The sequence below is a fragment of the Lissotriton vulgaris genome, chromosome 4_1 (genome assembly GCF_964263255.1).
Source record: "Lissotriton vulgaris chromosome 4_1, aLisVul1.2, whole genome shotgun sequence".
Taxonomy (NCBI): Eukaryota; Metazoa; Chordata; class Amphibia; order Caudata; family Salamandridae; genus Lissotriton; species Lissotriton vulgaris.
In genome coordinates this window covers 322,028,626-322,052,448 of record NC_141691.1, presented here as the reverse complement: position 1 = coordinate 322,052,448, position 23,823 = coordinate 322,028,626, and the positions used below count along the sequence as shown (strand labels likewise).

At 45.8% G+C, this 23,823-nt stretch overlaps 1 protein-coding gene across 2 annotated transcripts in view; it reads left to right on the top strand.

Moving 5' to 3' along the window:
* Positions 1-23,823, top strand: part of LOC147718704 (integrator complex subunit 6-like) — a 340,537-nt gene that overhangs the window by 246,201 nt on the left and 70,513 nt on the right. For both annotated transcript variants that reach the window (XM_086918674.1, XM_086918675.1), the window contains exons 14-15: positions 9,425-9,567; positions 12,921-13,137. In XM_086918674.1, coding sequence (XP_086774800.1) covers positions 9,425-9,567; positions 12,921-13,137 — 360 coding nt within the window. The remainder of the gene's footprint in view (positions 1-9,424; positions 9,568-12,920; positions 13,138-23,823) is intronic.

Below are 23,823 nucleotides of genomic sequence, written 5' to 3'. Positions count from 1 at the left end.
ACCACAACAACACACACAAAAAATGGCGGCCGCTCAGCTCAGAATTTTTCGGAATTGGGGGCGTGATTTGCTGTCCTGAGTGACGGACGACGTCACAGGGCTAAAGAATGCAAAAAATCACGCCCCCAAATCCGAAAAGGACGGGGCTTGTTTGGAGTGACGCATCTCTCCTCCAATGGCTGGCCTCCGTTTAGGAAGCCAGCCAATGAAGGAGAGATGGGGCAGGGAGGCGGGACCTTCTGCGCTACTGAGTCATTAAATCTCCGGCCTAAGGCAAGCGCAGCCTTTTAGGCCTTCGACCTAAAAATCTTAAGTGTTTGAATTAGGCAGAGGGACCCGCCAGGGCTGTCCATTGTCCCCTCCTCCTTTTTGCCCTGCCTTGGAACCGCTAGCGGCATGGATTCATAGGGATCCGGCGATACGGAGATTGCGATGGACTGCCACATGGGAAGACCGCATCTCATTGTACGCGGATGAAATTCTTTTATTCCTGGCCTCTCCCAACACGTCACTCCAGGTGGTACTTGACATCTTCGCAGTCTTTGATAGGTACTCCAGATATTCTATCAACTGGAGTAAATCCTTACTATATGTCCTCAGCTGGGCCCCGCCTCACCCACCTAAGGACTGTCCTATACAGATCACCACTGTAGGTTTTAAATACTTAGGTGTTTTTGTCACCTCAGATCCTAAACGGCTTTATGAACAAAACCTGCGCCCACCCCTACAACGACTAAAGCGAGACATTGAGTGCTTGGAAGCTTTCCCACCCTCGCTGTTGGGCAGAGCAGTACTCTTCAAAATGTCACTGCCCCATTTCCTATATATGGTACAAAACTCCCTAGACTTGGTTCCCGCACGATACTTCAGAGAGATTGAGAGCCTACAGAGAGACTTGCTGTGGAATGGTAAACCCCGGATAGCATAGCTAAGCTTGCCCTAAATTGGTATGATGGTGGAATTAGTCTCCCTGACCTTAAAAAATATTACTGGCCTGCTCACCTCACCGCAATCAATCGCGGGACTTACCGCCACGCAGATGATCCAGGCTTTGCCATGGATAGGTGGTTATTGCCTGGAGGGAACTACAACAGTGCGCTGTATTCCAAACCCCAGCGGTTTCCCCTGACAGGGCCGACTAAACACTCGGTACAAATCTGGCACACAGCAACCAGAAGCCTGGTATGGGAGCAGAGATTCACATGAGCAACTCCCCTATGGGAGGCCAAGAAATTAGGCAACCTGTGGAAGTTAAAAGTTTGATAAATGGGATTTATTTGGGATCTCAAAAATTGGGGACCTATGGAGGAATGGTGAAGTCAAAACATTTGATTCCCTACTGCAGGAGTATGAGCTAGCTAACTCGGAATAGTTCCGATACCTGCAGGTGCGCCACGCACTACAATCACAGTTACAGAAGGGTGTCTTCCCCCAGGCTCTTCACCCCTCGAGGATAGGCTGCTTGATAGCTACTTACCAACAGAGGCTAAATCATTAACATATAAGAAACTGATTAATAACTCTGCAGACCCCCTCCAACACACGAGAGAAAAGTGGGAAAGAGATGGCCTAGAGCTAGATGATGAGATATGGCAAGAGGCAGTAGCCTCCCCCAAAGAAGTAGCAATCTCTGCCAGGTTGCGACTTGTCCAACTTAAAATTCTACATAGAATTTACATTACAGGGCCCGGTCTGGTGCGAATGGGGAAAACAGAGACTGGGGAGTGCAGAAGACAGTGCGGTCGGGAGGGGGCACCTTTATGCATATAATATGGGAATGTGAACACATTCAGCAGTTTTGGCTCAAAGTACCCAGTATCCTGAGTGAAGTGCTCACACTCACTCTTCGCCCTAAAGCGGAGATGCCTACTGAATATATGGGAGCCTACAAACCTGAACAGTAAACGTAAAATATGGGTTACATTAGACCTAATGATAGCAAAGAGAAACATTGCACAACTCTGGGGAGCCACACAGCCTCCCAAAATAAAAGCCTGGGCGGTGGATATGGACTGGTGCATGTTCAGGGAAAAATCAGTCTATATAGCACAGGATGCCCCCAAAAATGTTCCTCCATTTGAAACAAATGGAATGATTATCAAGGAAATATTTGTACCATCAAGTGTTTCTACTCCAGATGAACCTCCCTCACCGTTAATGCTGTACCAACTCACAAACTGTTGTTCAGGAAATGTAGCAATTGTGATTGCTAATGTATGTCCTATTTCTCCTCTTTGTTGTAATCTGTACGGTCGATTCACTGTGTTTAATAAAAAAGAATTATAAAAAAAATTTAAAAGCCTGTATCTGTTGGGTCTTTCCCTGTATGTCCCATTCTGATCCAGTGAGAGTTGGCATTATTTTATATTGTAGCTCATTCTACTTTTCCCTCCATTCAGCTGACATTTATTTTTGTGGTACATCCTGTCAAGTTTAGCATGAGTACAAGATGACGAGGAACTTACTTTTTGTCTAAACCTCTGCTCTTGGCCCTTACATGACTCCTGTATGCCACATTCAATCTGGTCAGCGAAAGTTAATGCATGGTTTCTCTTATGTCTTCACAACTGTGTGCTGTATTTCCCTAGAGATGGTGTCCTCTCTCTAGAGAGCTGTATTTTGTCCTATGTAAGAGCTTCTGAAGACTCATCTCACTAAATTACTAAGTATCAGTCCTGTGGGGAAACATCACACTTTGTAATATTGTTGTCGTAAGTCGAGAACAGGGCATTGCTCTAGTCACTTAACTTTTTTGTATTTGCAAGGTGTGATTGGAGATCCAAGAAGTATTTGTTTTTGCCTTGAGGAGGTACATTTATTTATTTTATTTTATTTAGGAAGTTTTCTATAGCGCTGGCCAGACCCGGGGGTATCGGAGCGCTTTACAATAGGTACAGAACAGATAAACATCAGATACAGGATAGAGTGGAAACATATTAACAGAGGCGGGCAAGAAAAAGAGCGGCACATTGTATTTTAGGAGGTTTTTGCTTTCCAGGTTCTTCAGAGTCTTAGAGCTCGAGCAGAGGTTGATGTTTAGTATTAGGCCCACGTTATCCAATGCCTACCGAGCAGTTGAGGAACCGGGTTTTAGGTTGCCTTTTGAATTCTACAAAGGAGGTAATGGTTCTGATGTGAGGGGGAATGGAGTTCCAAATTTTGGGAGCGTTTGTGGTGAAAGATCGATCTGCAGTTTTTTTTTACTTCTAGTTTTAGGTGGGATTAGTAGAAGGGAGTTTGAGCTCCTCAGGTTCCTGGACTGGCCGGCTTTTATGAGTTTTTTCACCAATTACTCAGGTTTGCCGGTGTGAAGGGCTTTGTGGGTGAGGCAGGCTGTTCTGAAGCGAATCCCAGGGCTCGAAAATTCCACTCGACCGCTCGCATAGTCGAGCTAAATTTAACAAGGTTGAGCTGTTTTTAGGTCCTACTCGCCCTTTCTGGCGAGTAGGAAAACAAACGAACTTTTGTCCTCGGTCTGTGAAAACGGAGCAAATGTGACAAGATAACAAGATTTAAAGGCATTTTTATTGCTCACAAAGTTAATGAGCAATAAAGATGCCTTTAAATCTTGTTATCTTGTCACATTTGCTCTGCTTTCACAGACTGAGGTCAAGTAGGTTTCAGTTAGGTCGAGGACATTTTTTAAGGTACTAGTCCTGCAGGACTAGTACAATTTTTTAGATTTTTCGAGCCCTGAATCCGCATTTCCACTGGAAGCCACTTAAGTTCCTTGATTGCAGGGGAGATATGATCGAATTTCTTGATACCGGTGATCATTCTGGCCGCCGCATGTAGCGTTGTTTTGATGGGAGCCAGATTTGATTTTGGGATTCCTGCGAGGACTGCGTTTCCATAATCCAGTCTTGACAGTACCAGAGATTGGGTGGCCTGTTTGAGATCGTTGGGCGGAATGTAGGGTTTTATTTTGTTCAGTAGTCTGAGGTTAAGGAACGCACTTTTGGCCGAGTTCTTAATGTGTCTCGTTATGTTCAGTTTTGGGTCAAGAGTGATGCCTAGCGATTTGACGGAGTCCGCTAGGGTGAGATTCCCACTGAGTGCATCGATGGCCTTGAGCCATTCGGCAATTTGGGGGTTATCTTCCTTATTCGAGATGAGTAGTGTGTCAGTCTTATCAGGATTTAGTTTCAGATGGTTGCTTGTCAACCAATGTTCGACATCTTTCAGGACATCGTTAAGTCTTTGTATGTCTTTGAGTGAGGTTGTTTCCAGATAGATCTGAGTATCATCAGCGTAGAGATGAAAGTGGATGTTGGATTTTCTGAGTAGTTTGGAGAGAGGTTCCATGTAGATGTTAAAGAGTTGTGGTGAAAGCACCAAGCCTTGTGGGACACCCCTGTTGACTTGCTGGATGTCGGAAGGAAAGTTTTTGATTTTTATTTTTTGAGTGCGATTGTGAAGAAAGGAGGAGAACCATTTGAGGACTACCTCGTCCAGACCAGCTCTTTCTTGGAGAGCCCTTATGAGGAGTTTGAGATCAACAGTATCGAAAACTGCCTAGAGGTCCAGGAGAATGAGGAGGCAGCATTAAGAGTCTACTGATCCATATACATCGTCGATGATGTTGAGAATCGCGGTTTCTGTGCTACAGCCTTTTCTGAAGCCAGATTGTTGGGGGTCCAGGAGGTTGATGAAGTCGAGGTGCTAGTTTAGTTGAAGTAGTTCACATTTTTCTAGAGTTTTTGAGAGAAGGGGGAGGTTCGACACAGGTCTATAATTGTTCAGATCTGTCGCATTTAGTCCGGGTTTTTTCAACATGGGGGTGACTTGACCCATTTTGAGGCAGTCCGGAACTACTCCGTTTTTCAGGGAGCTATTTATGATAGTGCTCCAGAGCGGTGCTAAAACGTGCTTACATTTTTTTGGTCAGTTGTGGAGGAATGGGGTCTAGGACATGGGCTGAGGGTTTGGAGGAGGAGATCAACGTGATTATCTCAGTTTCTTGAATAGGACGGAAACTGAGCCAGGCGGTGGGAGAGGGACCAGGAGAAAGATCAAGTGACCCAGCCGCGCTGAACTTCGTGTGGCGCGTATTGATGACGTCCAGTGAGAGTTCGATTTTTGTGATTTTATCATTGAAGAAATTGGCGAACTTACAGGCATGGAGGTTTGTTGTCTAATGATGCTATGGAGCTCCTTGGATCTGTTTTTTGCTCTGTCCAGTGCCACGCGGAAAAAGCTGGATTTTCTGTTTTTTATGTGGTTGTTGTACTTCCTACGGGCTGATTTGAGTTGATCACAGAAAAACAGGAAGGATTATTTCTCCACTTTCTTTCTTTGGCTCTTAGTTTTCTCCTTTCGGAGTTGAGTTCAGAGTTGAACCATGATCTGGATGGGATGGTTCTGCTCTTTTTGAGCTTTAGAGGAGCTATTATGTCAAGCATGGACACTAGCTTGGCACTGTAACAGTCAGTGAGGTCGTTGGCGGAGAGGTGTCCAGTGGAGTCGGGGAGAAGTGAGCTCATCTGATCTTCGAGGACTCCCATAGGAACCTGAGAGAGGTTTCTCAACCATTTGGGGGGTCTTGCAGAGGAGGTTGCGAGAGACTAGGTTGGTTTATGTGGAATAAGATCATATGGTGGTCTGACCAGTCGACGGGGAGTATGTGATTGATAGTGATTGTATTACTTTGAGCGATGATGGCATCCAAGGTGGCTCCTTTGTAGTGCGTCTCCTCGGTGCAGTACTGGGTTAGATTGTTGTCACAGAGGAGACTGGATAGCAATTGGATTAACGGTTTGTTGGTCTCATTCCACCGTAGGTTCTGGTCGCCAAGGATTAGGGTATTGGTATCGCCGAGTGCACCTTGAGCTATCAGTCGGATAATTGTTCTCCGAATGCTGAGGTTTTTCTTGGAGGATGATAGAGAAGATGACATAGTAAGGAACCATTATCTTTGGTCTTGATGTTGGTTGAGAGACATTCGAATGTGTTGTAGTCATATGAGTTTATTTCCGTGATGGCCATGTTGTCTCTATGGATGATAGCTACCCCACCTCCTCGCTGATCTTTTTTTTCTTTGTTGATGAGGGAGAAGCCAGGAGGTACAAGCATGTCAAGGCATTGTGGGGATAGCTCATTGAGCCAGGCCTCCGTGAGGAACGCAATGTCAATGTCATGCGAGAGGAGGGTCTCTGCTAGTTCCATTGCATGCAAAGAGACCGACTTGCAGTTGGTGAGCAAGCAGTTGGTGAAAAGCTCCTTGTTGCTGGCAGTCTTTTCTTTGGGCGCCCTAGGTATGTTGGTCAGGACAGGCGGTCTTGGGGGGATATATGACATCACCACGCGTACTTTTACCGCGCATACCATTACTACGGATTTTTTACAACGCAGGTCATGTTACAACGGATACCTTTACAACGCAATACACTACAACGCAGATACTATTACAACGCATACCATTACAACGTAAGTATAGGTAAGTATATAATATTAATATATATTGTAAATAATAATTTATGTAATATTTAATTTAATTAATAATTATTCAATTATAAAATAATTATATTAATGAAATTAAATTAATTGTAATGTTATTATTTGAAAATATATAATAAAAATACCCCTCTACCCCAAAACCCAAACCCAGCCCTAAAACCTAAAAATACCCCTGTACCCCAAAACCCAAACCCAGCCCTAAAACCTAAAAATACCCCTGTACCCCAAAACCCAAACCCAGCCCTAAAACCTAAAAATACCCCTGTACCCCAAAACCCAAACCCAGCCCTAAAACCTAAAAATGCCCCTGTACCCCAAAACCCATACCCAGCCCTAAAACCTAAAAATACCCCTGTACCCCAAAACCCATACCCAGCCCTAAAACCTAAAAATACCCCTGTACCCCAAACCCCAAACCCAGCCCTAAAACCTAAAAATGCCCCTGTACCCTAAAACCCATACCCAGCCCTAAAACCTAAAAATACCCCTGTACCCCAAAACCCATACCCAGCCCTAAAACCTAAAAATACCCCTGTACCCCAAAACCCAAACCCAGCCCTAAAACCTAAAAATACCCCTGTATCCCAAAACCCAAACCCAGCCCTAAAACCTAAAAATACCCCTGTACACCAAAAACCCATACCCAGCCCTAAAACCTAAAAATACCCCTGTACCCCAAAACCCATACCCAGCCCTAAAACCTAAAAATACCCCTGTACCCCAAAACCCAAACCCAGCCCTAAAAACTAATACCCCTGTACCCCAAAACCCAAACCCAACCCTAAAACCTAAAAATACCCCTGTACCCCAAAACCCAAACCCAACCCTAAAACCTAAAAATACCCCTGTACCCCATAACCCAAACCCTTCCCTAAAACCTAAAAATACCCCTGTACCCCAAAACCCATACCCAGCCCTAAAACCTAAAAATACCCCTGTACCCCAAAACCCAAATCCAGCCCTAAAACCTAAAAATACCCCTGTACCCCAAAACCCAAACCCAGCCCTAAAACCTAAAAATACTCCTGTACCCCAAAACCCAAACCCAACCCTAAAACCTAAAAATACCCCTGTACCTCAAAACCCAAACCCAACCCTAAAACCTAAAAATACCCCTGTACCCTATAACCCAAACCCTTCCCTAAAACCTAAAAATACCCCTGTACCCCAAAACCCAAACCCAGCCCTAAAACCTATATATAAAATTAAATGATATACTTACCTATACTTACGTTGTAATGGTAAGCGTTGTAATAGTATGTGCGTTGTAGTGTAATGCGTGGTAAAGGTATGCGTGGTGAAGGGTTCTGCGTGGTAATGGTATGCGTGGTAATGGTATGCGTGGTAAAAAATGTGTGGTAAGAGTTGCATACCGTCTTGGGGGGTTTGTGCAGGGACAGTCTTTTCGGAGACCTGTGAATACTTGGATTTAGGGGAGTCGGAGGGTGGTGTGTCATAGGAAGAGGCTAGAGCAGGTGCTTCCATGTCGGACATGGCTGCTTCTGTTCTGGTGGGTCTTGAGGTCACGAATTTAGTGTCGGTATTAGGGTGGCTATGAGCCCTAAAGGGGAGGACTGTGGTTCTTGAGGCTGTTTGAGGCCAGGTTCCCCTGAGGTTGAGTTACAGGGGTTACTGAGGGCTAGGAGGGTCTCTAATGGCTGTTGGAGTTGGCAGTGGGGGGACTCCAAGGAGGGGATTGGTGGTATCTGCGAGCTTTACCTAGGTTGGAGAGGATTTCTGTTAGGCCCTGGGAGATCGAGTCTATCTGATTTTCAAGAGGCGCGAGTCGTTGTGTCATTGAGACGTGGGAGGGGATGAGGGCATCCTGGGGTGGTTCAGCTTGTGTGATACAGATAATGGCAGTAGTAAATAAGAGTCCATACTTGTGTAATATAGCCTTATAGCCCGCCGTAGTGGGCTATCCCGGCTATTAAAAGCCCGCTCCAGCGTTAAAGGCCCGAGCCAAAGGCGAGGGCTTTTAACAAGTGAGTGGTACTTTAATAGCTGGTATAGCCCAACTACGAAGGGCTATAAGGCTATTAGAACATTCTGCCACTAGAGGGCAGAATATTCTAACAAATAAAACAAAGGCCCCTCGAAGCCCGAGGGGATTTAAATCCCCTCAGGCTCTGAGAGGCTTTTGTTTAACCCCTCCCCCGCGGGGCTATATCCCCTGCTGGGCTGGGGAGAGGTGGGGGCGCGCGCAGCGCCGCGGTGCTCATGATGAGCCCGGCTCGTCATGCAGCACGGTGGCGCTGTGCTCATGACGAGCTGAGCTCGTCACGCCCACGCCCGTTACAATGGAACGCCCAGCACAGCAGAGAGTTATCCCCGCGTGGGCGCAGCGCAACGGTCATGACGAGCTCAGCTCGTCTTGAGCACAGCGCAACCATGCGTCATGAGCACGGAACGGGTTAAACACCGGGTTACCGGCCCGTAGAAGCACGGAGCACTCCATTGTCTGCAATGGAGTGCTCCACATTCCAATGTTCTAATATTGAATATAAATGATGAACTGATTTTCTGAATGTTAAAATAGCATGCATGCAAAGACAAGACATGAAAACATGGGGAAATGGAATTATGGCTATTTATTTATGATTACTGTATTGGGATCCAGTAAGATTACAAGCCAAAAGAGCATTGTATTGCCATTCTGTTTAAAGTTATTTGTCTTTTTCTGGTGTTTGAGTTTTTAAAACAGTTGAAGACGAGTAGAATCGGAGGTTCTCAGCACACACTGCTGTTCTATAAGCACCATCGGGACCACCACTTTGTATGAAATCTTAAAGTTCACAGTTAGCCAAAGTAAATCATGGTCATGGGCAAGATCAGAACTGGCACTTAAACAATATACTTTTGTTGTGTAGCAAAGATATCCTAGTGACAGGCTAACTAAGTTATAAAATGTCTTATTACCTGAGTTCTTCCCAACAAAATATTAAAATGTGTCTCTATTTCAAAATAGACTACCTTCACAGTGTTCCTGTTTCTCAGATGGGCAACTACCAGGAATACCTTAAGATGATGCCCTCTCCTTTGCGAGAGATTGATCCAGACCAACCAAAGCGACTCAACACCTTTGGCAATCCTTTTAAGCAAGATAAAAAGGTAAGATAAACCACTATGCTAGATAAATGTAGCATACTATCCAAACAGGCATCAAATCCACCAAAATGGGGCCATTATGAAGATAACATCACAATAGGAGTAATCAGTTGCCAATCCTTCTTTCACAGGTTATCTCAACCCTCCTGACAATTGCCCTTAGAGGTCAGTCCTCAGTTTCTCTTTCGTCCTCCACTGAGCCTGCATCTTGCTCCCTAAATACAGCAAGGGTCCCTAACCAGGTTTACATATGTTCACATACGTTACATCCTGTTCACATTGAAACCTTATCATTTAACATTAAGTTGACTGCTAACTACACCTTCAATGGGCTCCTGTTATACAGGCCACCAAAAGCTAAAACCCTGCTGACGCTGTAACTTGATCCCTTTCTAGAGGCCAGTGTGAAACACCCGAATTTCACCATTATGGGTGATTTCAATGTCCATTTGGAGAAAAGAGATAAGGCAGATACGGCAGTATTGATAGATACCTTTATGAACCTATCCATGGAACAGATTGTGCTTACAGACACCCACAAAGCATTGCACACACTGGACGGCATTTTCACCTCCAATAAACACATTGGAATGTTGGACTGCCTTCCTGTTACCTGGTCAGACCATAAGGCCGTAATCTTCTCAATTACATCAGATAATGTTGAAGGGGCAGCATTATCTCATATTGCGGATACCTCTACATCTTTTGTTGACTGGTCTAGATTAGACTCACAAAAATTAAAAGATCATTTGGCATCGACGATACCTAGGTTAGTGCCGGACAGCAATACGGCCACCGACCAAATCTGCAATTGGATAGCAGGGGCTATAAGAACTACTGCACCACTGAGGAAAAGATCTAGTCTCAGAAAAAAACAGGCGTCACAACCTTGGTTCTCCGAGTCTCTTAAGGAGACAAAGAGAATTTGTAGGAAGCTTGAAAGGCTGTGGAGGGTCAGTTATGACCTTGACAGTAAAAGGGAATACAAAAAAGCCCTAAACTCGTATAGAAAATTAATTTTTGCGGTTAAGAGCCATTTCTTTATCGAGAGGATAGAGGAGTCAAAAAATTGTAGTAGAGACCTTCTTGACAGTAAAAAAGTTATCCAAGATAACTACTAACAACAATACACCCAGTAGTATGGATTTCTGTAATTCCGTTAGTCAATTCTTTAACGACAAAGTGACATCTGTATACGACTCGTTCACTTCAAATATTTTCCAATTAGCGACTTCAGAGAATATCCCTCCTAGGAACACATCTCCTGCTGATGAATCACCAGAATCAGGGTTCAATTTCCACCCCCCCAGGACTAGAACAGGTATTTCAGGCAGTCCTGTCTACAAAATCGGGGGCCCTCGGGGATCCCTGACCACCGAAAATCCTGCATCTTTTTGCTGAGCTGCTCAGTGAGCAGTTGACTAAACTCTCAGAGCATATAATTACCTCCGGGGTATATCCAACCCCATGGAAATCTACTTCGGTCCTTCCACTACTAAAAAAAACCCAATTTAGATCCACTAGATCTGGGAAGTTATAGACCTATAGCCAGGATCCCGTTCGCCGCAAAGTTTCTTGAAAAACTGCTAAATAAACAACTGGCGCAGTGTGTTAAGGAGGCAGACATCCTGGACCCATCTCAGTACGGGTTCCGAGAGGGACATGGCACCGAGACCGCACTGCTGATGGCGGTGGAAGAACGCAGGAGTGTGCTGGATGCCGGGGGGGAAGGCCACCTGGATCCTGTTAGATCTTTCGGCGGCCTTCGATACGGAAAACCATGGCACACTCCTGGACCAGCTGACAGCAGTGGGGGTCCATAGAGATGCGAGAAATTTGTTGGCGTCATTTCTGAGAGACCGGTCCTTCACGGTGGAGATGGGGAACGCTAAATCCAAACCTTTTAACTCCCCGTGTGGGGTCCCGCAGGGGTCCTCACTAAGCCCGACATTATTTAACCTATATGTCTCACCGCTAGCTGAAGTTATTAGGGAATGTGGTTTCCTTCCAGTATCATACGCTGATGACACGCAAATCGTGGTCACAATTTCCAAAGACACTTTAGGCACGGCTGATAGGTTCAGAAACTGTATGAAGCAAGTTAGCCTCTGGATGCAAAGAAACTGTCTAAAACTTAACGGAGACAAAAGTGAAGTCATGATACTAGGGAGTAACACTGAAATTTGGTCTCCGATTTGGTGGCCCTCCAACCTTAGTAATTGCCCCTCGCAAGTCGAGAAAGTAAAAAATCTGGGGATGTTGATAGACAATAAACTTACTTTTGAAGCCCAAGTCAATAAATTATCATCAACGTTGTGGTATACACTGAAAATGATTAGGAAACTAATACCCTACATCCCATTGGATTCAAGGAAAACAGTGGTTACCTCATAAGCCTTATCGAGAGTTGACTATGGGAATGCCCTGTTTGCCGGTATGCAGACCTAGCATTTGGCGAAACTGCAGCGTCTGCAAAATTCAGCAGCTAGGCTGATACTAAACATCCCCAGATCTGAACGCATGTCTCATAATATTGTTCCGAGAAGCTTGGGGAGAGTTGTAGGGGAGCTGCCTGTTCTATGGAGTTGTCTGTTTGCCTGGTACAAACCCTTAGAGACCCCCGGGTGATAATGCGCTATATAAATTGAAATAAATAAAATAATCTGAAATCTTTACACTGGCTCCCCATAGCGAAAAGGATCAAATTTAAATCATTGTGCCTAACATATAAGGCGCTACAAGGCTCTGGGTCTCTCTTTCTCAGAACACACCTAAAGCTGTATGTTCCAACAAGAGAATTGCGCTCATCCCAAGCCAAATAAATTCAGGTCCCCCGCTTCAAACAAGTGAGGTGGGGTGGCAGAAGCTTCTTACTGCATGCTGCTAAGGACTGGAACCGACTCATTAAAAGTTGTACCTCCTTGCTGTCTTTTAGAAAACTGACAAAAACCTGGCTTTTTAACTTACAATAATCCATTCTTCCATTAGCACTGCTCACGTGTCCTCTGTTTAGCGCTAAGACGCCCATGGGCATATGCGCGCTTTATAAAACTACAAATCAAATCAATCAAAGCATATGTTAATATATCTTAATGGAAGCCCAGGTTTCAGGGAGATAGCCCAAAAGAATTGTATATTTTGTTCATATTTTGATAAGAAAAGTATTGAGTTTGGGATAACAGAAGACAAATTAATTTGTGGCTTGTTTTTGGATGTCACTGTTTCATCTGTAAAGTGTGATCACATTAGATTAGCAATGTGTATATATTTGCATAAACGCGAAAGAACTGAAAATGTAGTGTAAGGATTTTGTTTGAAGTGATTGGTTATTGACTGTTCGTTATTTTTATTTAAAGGGAATGATGATCGATGAAGCGGATGAATTTGTAGCTGGACCTCAAAACAAAAATAAAAGACTTGGTGAACCAAATTCTCCTGCATCTGTTAAAAGAAGACGCAGCTTATCGCCACTTCTACGAATGCCACAGACACCTCCTCTAATAAACAATATTGGAGCAGCTTTTGGAGCACCTTCTCCTTGTACTGTCATCAAGCCAGTTCCACTGTGCAGAGGTATATTAGTTACAAATTGTGTATGACCATTTCAGCACGAGTGCCAAATAATGAACTAGGCCTACGGGCAGCCTACCTCAAACTCTTGACCATCGCCTGCAAAATCAAGCATGTCAAACAAGCTATGCAACCTTTTAAGCCCAGGTGAAAAAACTGCAAAAAATTGCACAATGGCTTTAAACGATCACCCTATTTTTTACTGTTATTATTTGGTATTTCAAAGGTTTTTATCTTAGTTATGGTATGTGTTTTTATTCATGGTGGATGAATTGAAATGTATAGTGGAAACCTTGGCACAACATATATTTTTAAATCCATATCTACATTTGTATACTCAGGATGCAAATTAAAATTAGGATTGAGCTATATTGTCACAGTCTTGAAAAACAGTACTATATTAATTAGGAGTTTATTGTGTAAGGAGAGAAACTTCTGTGGCACTAGTAGTAAATGTATGCTGAGTGGGTGGATTGAAAATGCACCTATATATTGGCAACTTATGGCTTGATGGACTAACTCAAGAGCAGGCAAAATTAAAATGCCAGTGGTTATCCCTATAGGACATTTGTCTTCGTAGGGGAAAACCTATTGTCTTGTGTGTTTTACTGTATGTGCTGACTATTAATTCTCCCAAAAATGCATGGCATAGCCTCACCCACTACTGTGGCGGTCATGCTTCATCAATGGCCAGTCACGTTTGCCAGAGAATGTACTACAGGTGAGTGGGCTCCTTGAATGTACCAGGGAGTGCGTGCTTGCTGTAGTGTAATGTGGGATTCAATATGTGAGTGTAGTAAAAACCTACTGCATCTTCCCAGTTATTCCCTCCGTTAAAAGAATCTTCGTGATGCCCCTCACCACTAATTGCGAGCCCCCTCTTAATTGTAAGTTGCAGAAACCATTCTGTGAGTTGGAAAGGCATTTCCGACTTTCAAAAGGGGTATAGTAACTACTAAAAACCTTAATGTGGTCGCAGCCTGGTGATTTTGTAAATGGCAGGGTTTGCGGCAACAAACAGGTCCCTTGATATCTGTTGGTCTGTGCCTTAGCATCAGTGACAGGACAATACATCTGTGAACTGCCTTCAATTAAAATGGATTTGTTTATAAAATGTCGGTATGATGCTTTATGTTGATGATATACAGATATTGCTGGCAAATGTTGGCTGTCATATATGCCTAATCTGCCAGTGCCCCTGTCTAGTTCAACATCATAGGATCTAGTTTGCCATCAGTTTGCTTTGTTTACACACGATTTAAGAGCCAAGCACATTCCAAATAAGATAACATTTATTTTAAGGAAAAACTGAATACTTTAACAGTTTGAAAACTTGTTTGGCATGCTAAAGACTGAGGCAATGGCTGGATATATAATGTATGTAACATTTACATTCAGAAATGGTTGGTGTGCAGCATTCACGAAAGTTTAGTGTTATGGAAATTGTATGCAATGCATAATATTTATTAAATTATTACAAAGTTTTAATTGTGTAAATGTTTACAAATGTTATCTGTTGATGTAGAAAGCAGGAAATTAATGGTTTCCACGCACATTTTATTGCTGCTATTGTACATTGATTTTAAGAAAATAGATTTTATTTTTAAAAAACATTCTAGTAGGGTTTTTAGTCACGTTTTAACAGCTGTATTTTATCAATGTTTTAAAAATAAAAACAAAAATCATATTTTAGTATGGTGATTTTTTGGGACTTTAAGACTATCGAGTATTGTCGAATAACAGTGTCCTTTTGGGCTCTACTATCGTTTAAAAAAGCATCCTAATGCTAGGCCTCTTTTTACCTTTCTGCTTCTTTTTTCCAAGCTTTTCTTACTTTTCTTATTCAAAAGTCCTCACTTAGTGTGGGTTTCTCAAAGCTACACATTCTGTAAGTTTCCTTTCAAGAGAATGATCTTAGACCTCACTGGGCCTGTGCGTTGTAAGAGCACTTCTTTACACCAAGGGGAAGCTGCAATGTGCTTATCGGCCGTGCTATTAAAAAATGGCTCAAGGCTTCCTTTCCTTCTCTTATGAAAAAAATGTTGAATACTTTGGCATCTAAGATGAGCTCTTAAAACAATTAAAACACTTTTCAGACGCAAATAATGACTGTTTCGTTTCTATTTTATTATTCCTGCTATATCATCTTGCTTGAACATGGTGCGAGTTGTGTCATGGTATGTTATACTACGTATATCTTGTATAGAGCATTGAATTTGGCTTACTAAACAAGAAGACTTAAGATTGCAGGGAAACCACAATTTTTACTTGTAGCATAAAGGACAGGTATGGTTACAAGATTCTAGGTTTCTTAGCCGTAACTTGTGACAAACAAATAAGTGTACTTTGACGAACAAGCAAGATGAAATTGGAAGCCATTGAAGGAGACTAATAGTCAGAATGTGTGATACAATTTGCAAAGCCCTACAAAGTAAGGTGGTTGCTGCATTTTGTATGTCAAACTCAGATCCATCAACAGCAGTTACTACTGAAATGTGACCAAAGGGAGTCTAGCTGCTTGGGAAAATCTTGCATAGATTATCGAGTTGAAAGAAATTCGATGATGAAACATATTTGGACTTGAGTGCTAGAGAATATAGTCTTTCTTGAATAACAGTATTTGTGGGTTCTGAGCAAGGACAGAGTAGGTAGCCATCTTCTGGAGCCAGGAGCATGCTTCTAATCTTGCAAGCATAGTTAAAAAAAAATATTGATTGGAATGAGGCATACCAAAGACACAATGTACATTTAGTATACACTGACCTCTTAGTCACACTTCTCTTGACATGCAATGCCCACACACATTAAGCTCTCAGGGACCCAACTGGATCAAAGCTGAAATCTTGAGTGAGTGGTGGTAGAAACTACACCTGTTAGTGAAAGTAAACTAAGACCTAAATCGAGTAAGTATGGGTCTCTAAAGCCAAAGTCCTAGTAGAAGCGGATGAAGATTTGGTCAACTGGGTTGGAAGCCAATGAAAAGCCCAGTATGAGCTTGGAATAGGTAAAGACCCATTCATATAACCATTGGTATTAAGTGAGACGTCAGCATTGCATTGGTGGGCTTATGTCCATGTGAAAGAAGCTAGACATCTAGAAGATGCAAATACTGTCAAGGCATCCTAACAAGACCACTCACAAACCTTCAACCTTTAAGTGTTTGGAGGCATCAGACAAAACATAGCAAGCATTAGACTGTGTAGCCGCATCAAAATGGCTTCTTTTAAAAAGGAGCTAGAAGTGCCTGCTTCCCAGAAGATGCAATTATATAACTAGTCAAATACTGTTTTATGATGTGGAGTTGATAAACAGTCACTTAGTCACTTTAAAGGCAATGTTTCTCCGAAACCAGACAGGTTTTATGCCGGGGTACCATATTTTCATTTGTGAAGGACAATCCAGGGAGAAAGTAATTGGTAGGTTTGCAATGCTTGCAGATTTTAGAAACTTTTGCCTTCAACAAATTGTAGAGGTCTTCTCAAAGCTCAGATGATGGGTACATTGTTGGATTCTGGGTAGACCGATTGAGAGGTTCTCTAATATGGAAGGTTTATTCCTGTTTGTTCGGGGTTAAAGTGATATGATCAGAATGATTGTGATTCTAACCTGATATAAGACAGATGTAAATGCCCTGGAACAAGAATGAATCTGTTTCATATTATGAGATACATAAGTGCCACAACTTACAGGCTCACCATGGGGCACGTTTGGTAAAAATGATGTTGGCGTTTGGCTTGGAGGAGGATCTTTATCAAAGGTAGTAATGACGCGGGAAATCCAAATCTGAAACAGTCCAACTGGTTCTAAATGAAGCGTCAAAACATATCCCTATCGATTCTTGCCATTCCTAGAGTTTGAGTCAAGAGAGTTTTACTGTGGTTGCTCTGAGTAATCAGAGGAATGGTAAAATCTGAATAGGATTGCTAATATGCCAAACCAAATCAAAACTAAGGAAACCCGTACACTAAGCTTTTTTCTGAAGGATACATCTAACCGCAGATTCCTCACCCGAGAATACTACCAGGTACTAGCCTGGATCCAAAGATTCATTTCAGCAATCCTTCCCACGTGCCGGTTTGTATTGCCATATTAATCTCTGATAATGTCTTACCTCCATGAAAGTGACAAAATGGAGCCACATATAAGCAGCACACCTGTGTGCTGACGTCAGCTCCTATCTTTTCTCGACGTTTGACACAGGTCCCTATTTTGTCAGACACTTTGCCAGGGAAGATGTTTCCTCCTAAAACAAAGAGATTCAAGCCCTACCACGACTGCATCAAAGCAATGTTGGTCGCAGACAGACACAACTTGTGGCTGTGATGCTTGGGCTCCGGTCACGTCTTGAATTCGTGTAATACATGCACCCTTAAGCACTCAAAAAACAGGCCGAGGGTGGAATGTGAGGCTTGTAGTATGCCGGGCTGCTTTGCAGATGTCCCCCCACTTTTTGCCCCCATTTGAACTGCCAGATGCTGGTTTTTCGACTCTTTACAATGCACTGAAGCCTGCAAACCAGGCTCCAGTGCCAGTGTCCTTTCCCTTAAAAACAAAATGTCTAATTGTAACCCAGTTGGCAAGGACTTTACTATCCTTGTAAGTCCCTAGTAAATAGTACCCCTATTACCTAGGACCTGGGTACTAAAGAGGATCCCTAAGGACTGCAGCATGTCTTCTGCCACCCCAAGGGGCCCACACAAAAATCACAGGCATGCTGCCATTGCAGAATGCGTGAAAGGGTGCAAGCCCTTCTGAATACAACATTGCACACTGCATGTGTGCAAAGTCCATACACTTCATGTACTATATGTAAGTCACCCCTACAGAAGGCCTTAAGAGCCCTAAGACAGAGTGCATTATATTACATGTGAGGACATGAGCAGATTTGCCCCTGTGATGTCTAGTTCTATTACTAGATACTGCAAGTAAACAGGCTTGCCATCTTAAGTGTATGTACTGGGCATTGGCCATCACGATTTACACAGCTACATAATGGCTTCACTGAAAATAATGCTATTTGGTATCAAACACCTCGTCTTGATAAATCCACACTGATGCCAGGGTTGTATTAATTATGACAAGCCCCCTTAGGGCACCTAAGAGGCGCCCCCTAAAAAACTTACCAGCCCTCTAGTGTGCTGACTGACTGGTATCGACCAGCCTGCACCTTCAGATGAGTTTCTGACCGCTGGGGGTGAGAGCCCGTGCTCTCAGAGGGCAGGAGCAATGTCTGCCCGGGAGGAAGGTGTTCACACCTCTTCCAGCAGGATGGCTAGTGATGTAGCATATCAAGTCCAGGGCCTTCAAAGTTTTTTTTATGCAACCCCAGTTTCACCCACACATGGGAGATGCCAACTCCTGCCCTGGGGCCCATTTAACACCAGAGTAGGTGGGAAAAGTAGCTAGTCAGAAGGCGTGCTCACTTGCTGAGCACACCCATAAGGTGGGCAGCATGAAATGGACTGTCAATGAAGGGTTTTACCATCTTCTTTTTGGCAAACCTATGAACTGTGGGTCAAGGTTATGCACACTCCCCACAGGAAGTGGTCATAAAGGGATTGTAAGGTGACCCCAAGGATAAGTAGCCCATTGGCTACTACCCTTCACTCCCCTTAACACCCCTAAATTGAATATTTTAGTGGCCGCCTGACACCAGGAAAGCAGATCAACTCAAGACTGAGCTACTAGGAACCGAGGAAGACTTAGAAGGAACGACAGAGCGAGAACATAAGAGATGCCCCAAAGATTGGAGCCAAACCCTGCCAGGCAGCTTGTACTTTGTCAATCACCAGGGCCGACTTCACAAGGAGCTGGACACCCTTTCCAAACCCTGGGAGGACCATCCAGTACCTCGACAACTGGGAAAGATCTCCCTTGAAGTGAAGGAGCCACTTCCCTGCAGTCTGCAGGCACTGATAGCAACGTCTGGTTCACCGAACTACTGACAGCCGGGCCCACTGATGCAGTAGCCCCCCCATGAGAAGATCACCCTGCTCCAGGAGGCCAAACTGTCTGCCTAGTAAGTTTGGAGATGCCAAGACCCCCATTAGCCACCCAGCACTGTTATATGGCCATTGTCGACATTGCTAAGTTAGCATGAGCTCTGCTGCATGATGCTGCTTTTGCGCATGTTACTACTTGACAAGACTCTGTTTATGACTTTCACATGAGAACTGTCTGCTTTTCGTCTTCTCTGCTAATTCCTGGAGTTTAGTCTGAACACGATTTGCAAGTTCGATAAACAATGCCACTTGTTATTCTGTTATTCTGTTCTGGTCAGTCCCTAGCACCTAGACAAAATATGCTAAACAGCTGCACTGCTGGAAACTCATGCTTTGATATCAAGGGGATGCATGTTGTTCAAACACACACTTGGAGAGAGACCTTTCCATGGAGAAGAGCTATCCTGTTCCTCTGATGTAAACCTTCCATCTAGGCTCTAAGGTATGGGAATTGCTGACAAAGCACAGAAATCTTCTTTTATATAAACTTATTCTAGTCAAGGGGAGGGTGATTAGGCCTTATGGTCCTTTTTCCACTGTCTGTACATGACAACATCCCCCTTTATATTCTATGGAATTGTAACAATGCTAAGTGTTCTGTGTTTATGCATTTTGCTGCTGGTAGTGGCTCTTATACTGCCTTATGGAGCACAATAGTTAAAATAAAAATATTGAACTATTACAATGACTCTGTCAATTCTTATTGTGGACAAGTACGAGTGAGTGAGCGAAAGAATAAGTCTTGCTACCGCGATTCCTGAGTCGGTTGTGTTGTGTTCTGGGTTGTCTAATCATTTGTAGCTTCGTGATTATGTAGGAGAACGAATAAGACACTATAGCTAGTCAGTTTTGGGATTTGGGGTACTAAGGTGGTAGGAAGGTACAACCCCTACAAGCGCGGGTCCTGTTTTCCTGCGTATAGTTATCTATATGTGCAGAATCCCAGTCAACAGCACCAATACCAGAAGTATCAGGCCCCTTGCAGGAGCCAAGGCTTGTTTAGTGTCCAACCTGGAAACCAACACTGCCAAGACGACCTACCAACGTGGGACTTCAGGATCCAAGAGGGCTTCCTCAAGAGGGACCCTTCTTCCCTCTTTGCACCCCCTCACCTGGTTGACCCCAAGAAGTGAGAGCCTCGGACATCGCAACCCCCCGGAAAAAAACACATATTCACCTGAGCCCCACAGCCCGAGTCTACGGAACCAATGGTGTCCCTGTGCCCCAGAGATCCTCAAGAGCCGAATTGGGTTCTGGTGGACGGGTCCCCCATTCCCTGGTTGCAGCCTCTTTTCCACAAACATTACCGCGTTCGAGGCTCATGACTCAGATCTGTCATTTTCTACAATTTTCTACTGTAAAATTTGATAAAGTCTAAAGTACTTACCCGATTACGACGTTCTTGGTATTAAAAATTATAAAAAAATACCAGTTATTTTTCGAAATTGGTCTTGAGTTTTTACTTGAGTGTGTGTTTCATTTATTGACTCGTGCGTACAACAAATGCTTACCACTACACTCTGATAAGCCTGAACTGCTGTCCCACACAACCACAAAAGAGAGCATTTGGGATCATCTGATAGAGACTACTAGCCGCAGATTCCGTAACTTAGAATTATCCCCAGGCGTGACACTGGATCCGTAAAATCTTTTTGCCCAGCATCCCTGCGTGCCGGGGAGGGGGCGGCATCAGGCGACTCCGCCCTGACGTTGTCCGCGTACATTATGTCAGCGAGGTCACATAAGCCCCGGCACGCCTACATCCGTTTTTTCCTTTTCCGCGTGCAACGCGGATCGAACACGTGCGCTGGCCTGGTTTGGGCCTTTTTCCCTTAACGCTGGTTGCGTGTGTGTGGGAACAGTGTGCGAATGCCTTCGGGCTTTAAGACATGCTCGTCTTGTGCGCACCAGATGTCAGCGACGAACCCTCACCCCATCTGCATGTTGGGTTTGGGGGAACACCACCACTCCACTGATTGTGAGTCGTGCCAGCAGATGAAACCGAAGTCCCAGCGGGAGGGCCGGATGAAACTTTTTTCGGCCTGCATGTCCAGGATGGTGTTGTCAGCACGTCTGACCTCTGCGGAGGATTTCAGGAGTCGCCGCAGGAGCGTCGCTCACCTGTCAGTAAGTGTTGCAGTTTATCACCAAGGGCTAGTTCATGGCCTGTTGGGGACGTGGGCTCTCCGCGGGTGGTGCGGCACATGTGTTGTCCCCCTACCTGCCTTTTCCTGGTGTGGGGACGTCTAGAGCCCAGATGGAGACATATGCAGCGACTTTGCAAGCCTCACTGGCTTCTCCCCCTCCTCTTTCCCCTCCTGGGACGTCTGCGGATTCCTTGCCGTGTGTGGGTCCCTCCGTGGCATCGCCGGTGGCTCCGGCGCCAACTGGCTCGTATCCAGGTTCCAAGAATGTGGTGCAGTTGGGGTGCCGCCCTACGGGGGTACCTCCTTCGGACCACGGCGCCCCTGCTTCACCGCAAACTCCTGCGGGAGTCCCTGTGGTGTCGCCGGCGGTTGCCGGGGCTCAGGTCGCATCCCCAAACCGCCCTCGGAACAGGCGGTGGCCTCGTCCGAGGCCGTGGTGATGCCGCTTAGGTGCCCGCGGCTGCTGGCCCTGGCGGCGCCACAGGAGCTGGCGGAGGGCCCATCGTGTCCTGTTACGGGCCGCAGCTGGCAGGGGACCCCTCGCTCCTCTCCAGGTCCCTCTCGCCCCTCTACGCAGGCAGCTGCCTCATAGGAGGTCAGGTCGGCGCCTTTCCGGCGCTGTTCCCTCGCCGCCCCGGCTCCAGCCCAGCTCTGGTCTCCTGCGCAGCAGTGTGCTGTGGCGGAGGTCGTTCCGGCGTCTTTCTCGGAGCCGGACGACAATGTCCTGCCTCAGATTGCAGACTCCACGGCGCCAGGCTGACGTCGGGTCGTTCTCTCGTCCTCGGACACCTCCTCTTCTCCATAGGTCCGGCGTTTGCTTGTTTCATCCTCGCCGGAGACGGGCCGCCACGTCGTGGCTTTTCCCCCAGCATCGTCTAAGGATGGCTCCTTGCCGTCACCGTTGCCGCGGTCTTCGCCGTAGGTCCCCCACTCCTCATCCCTCTTCCTTGTTTCCGGACCTGGCCCTTCCTTCCTCCGGGTGGCTTGGGGAAGGCTGCCTTAGCTTGCAGCTGTTCCCATCTGAGGAGCTGCTTTCTCCACCGCAGGGCCCTACGGAGGCGGGTGCTGCCTTTGCTTGCGCTGTTTCCACGGCTGTGGAGATTTTAGGCATGGGTGATCCAGCTGCCCATTTCCCCGCCGATCATCTTCTGGAGGTTTTCCATCAGTGTTCTGGTGGTCGGGAGCTGCTGCTTCCTTTCAAGGGTTCGCTCTATTCTTCTCTTCTTGGAACTTGGGGCCTCCCCGCCACTGGGCACCCGGTGCCCCAACACCTTTTGCACCGTCACCATCCGGCGCCGTGTGATCCTGTGTATCTTCCCTCCACCCTTCTACCAGGAGCCCCCTTTTGCAGAATGCCTTACCCTCTCTGCCACCGATGTTGTCTCCTCCGTCGCAGGAGGCCCACTGGCTTGACTCCTAGGGGCGCAATATGTTTGCCTCTACCAGTGCAGCTCTGGGGGCCCTTAACACTCTGGGCCATTTCTGCCTTGTGGGTCTCGGCGGAGTCCCTTGTGTCTGCCGCTTCTCAGGAGGGTGACTGTGTTGATCTGCGGCACCACGTGTTGGATGGCTGGGAGCTGGCAGAGTTTATTCTTCGCTCCGCTCTCGACATCTCGGAGGTGCTTGGTCATGCTATGGCATCTTCGGTTGCACTTCGTCGCCATGCCTGGCTTCGGGACAGTGTGTTCCCAGAGAATGTTCGAGAACAGCTAGTGGATCTTCCTTTTGATGGTGCTCTTTTGTTCCACGCCCCTGTGGATTCGGCCATTCAGAGGTTCTTGGCGGGGCTTCTGCCTCCTCCTCCTCCTCATACTCCACCTCCTCCTTCCTCCCCTCAGTGACCTGGGTTTTGGTAGGTGTTCTGCTGGGGCGGTTCGTCCTGTCATGTGCTGAGGGGGTCGGGTGGCCTTCGGGCCTCTGCTCTCCGTGGCGTTACGGTATGTCGTAGGTGGGTTCCTTTTGATGAGGGTGTTGGTATGGCTCAAGCTGTGCCCCGGGCTGTCCTTCTCCGGGGTCGCTGCGTTACTAGCCTGGTCTGGACTGCTGTTTGCAGCCTTAAGTCATAGCCTTACCTGGTTCTGCTTCTTTGTTGTTTGTGCCGTGTATGCGGCATTCTCCCATGGGGTGTGTCCGGGGCCTTCTCGGCCTTCCTGGACTCTGTCTTCGGCTGCCATCTGGTTTGTCCTGGGTGCACCGTTCCGTGCTGTTGTCTGCAGCGGGCTGTGCCTGAGGTGCTGACCTGCTGTTCCTTTGCATCATTGTGTCTTCTGGCACTTTAGCGGGACAGTCCTTCTGGCCTTGTCTGCTGCTTGAGGCTGGTGTGTGTTCGGTCCTCTTCCAGTGGGCCTGGTCTTCAGTTCTCCCTCTCCTCCCTGGTGTTGTGGTGGTTCTGGAGTTTCTTGAGTTTCTTGTGCCTCCTCGGGTGCAGTCTGTCCCTGTGGGGTGTTGGGCATTTTTCCCCTGGGCGACCTCGGGCTACCCGTCTGCTCCACCTGCCTTATTGCCAAAGGCACCGTTCTGTCTTGTCCATTGCCTTCTGG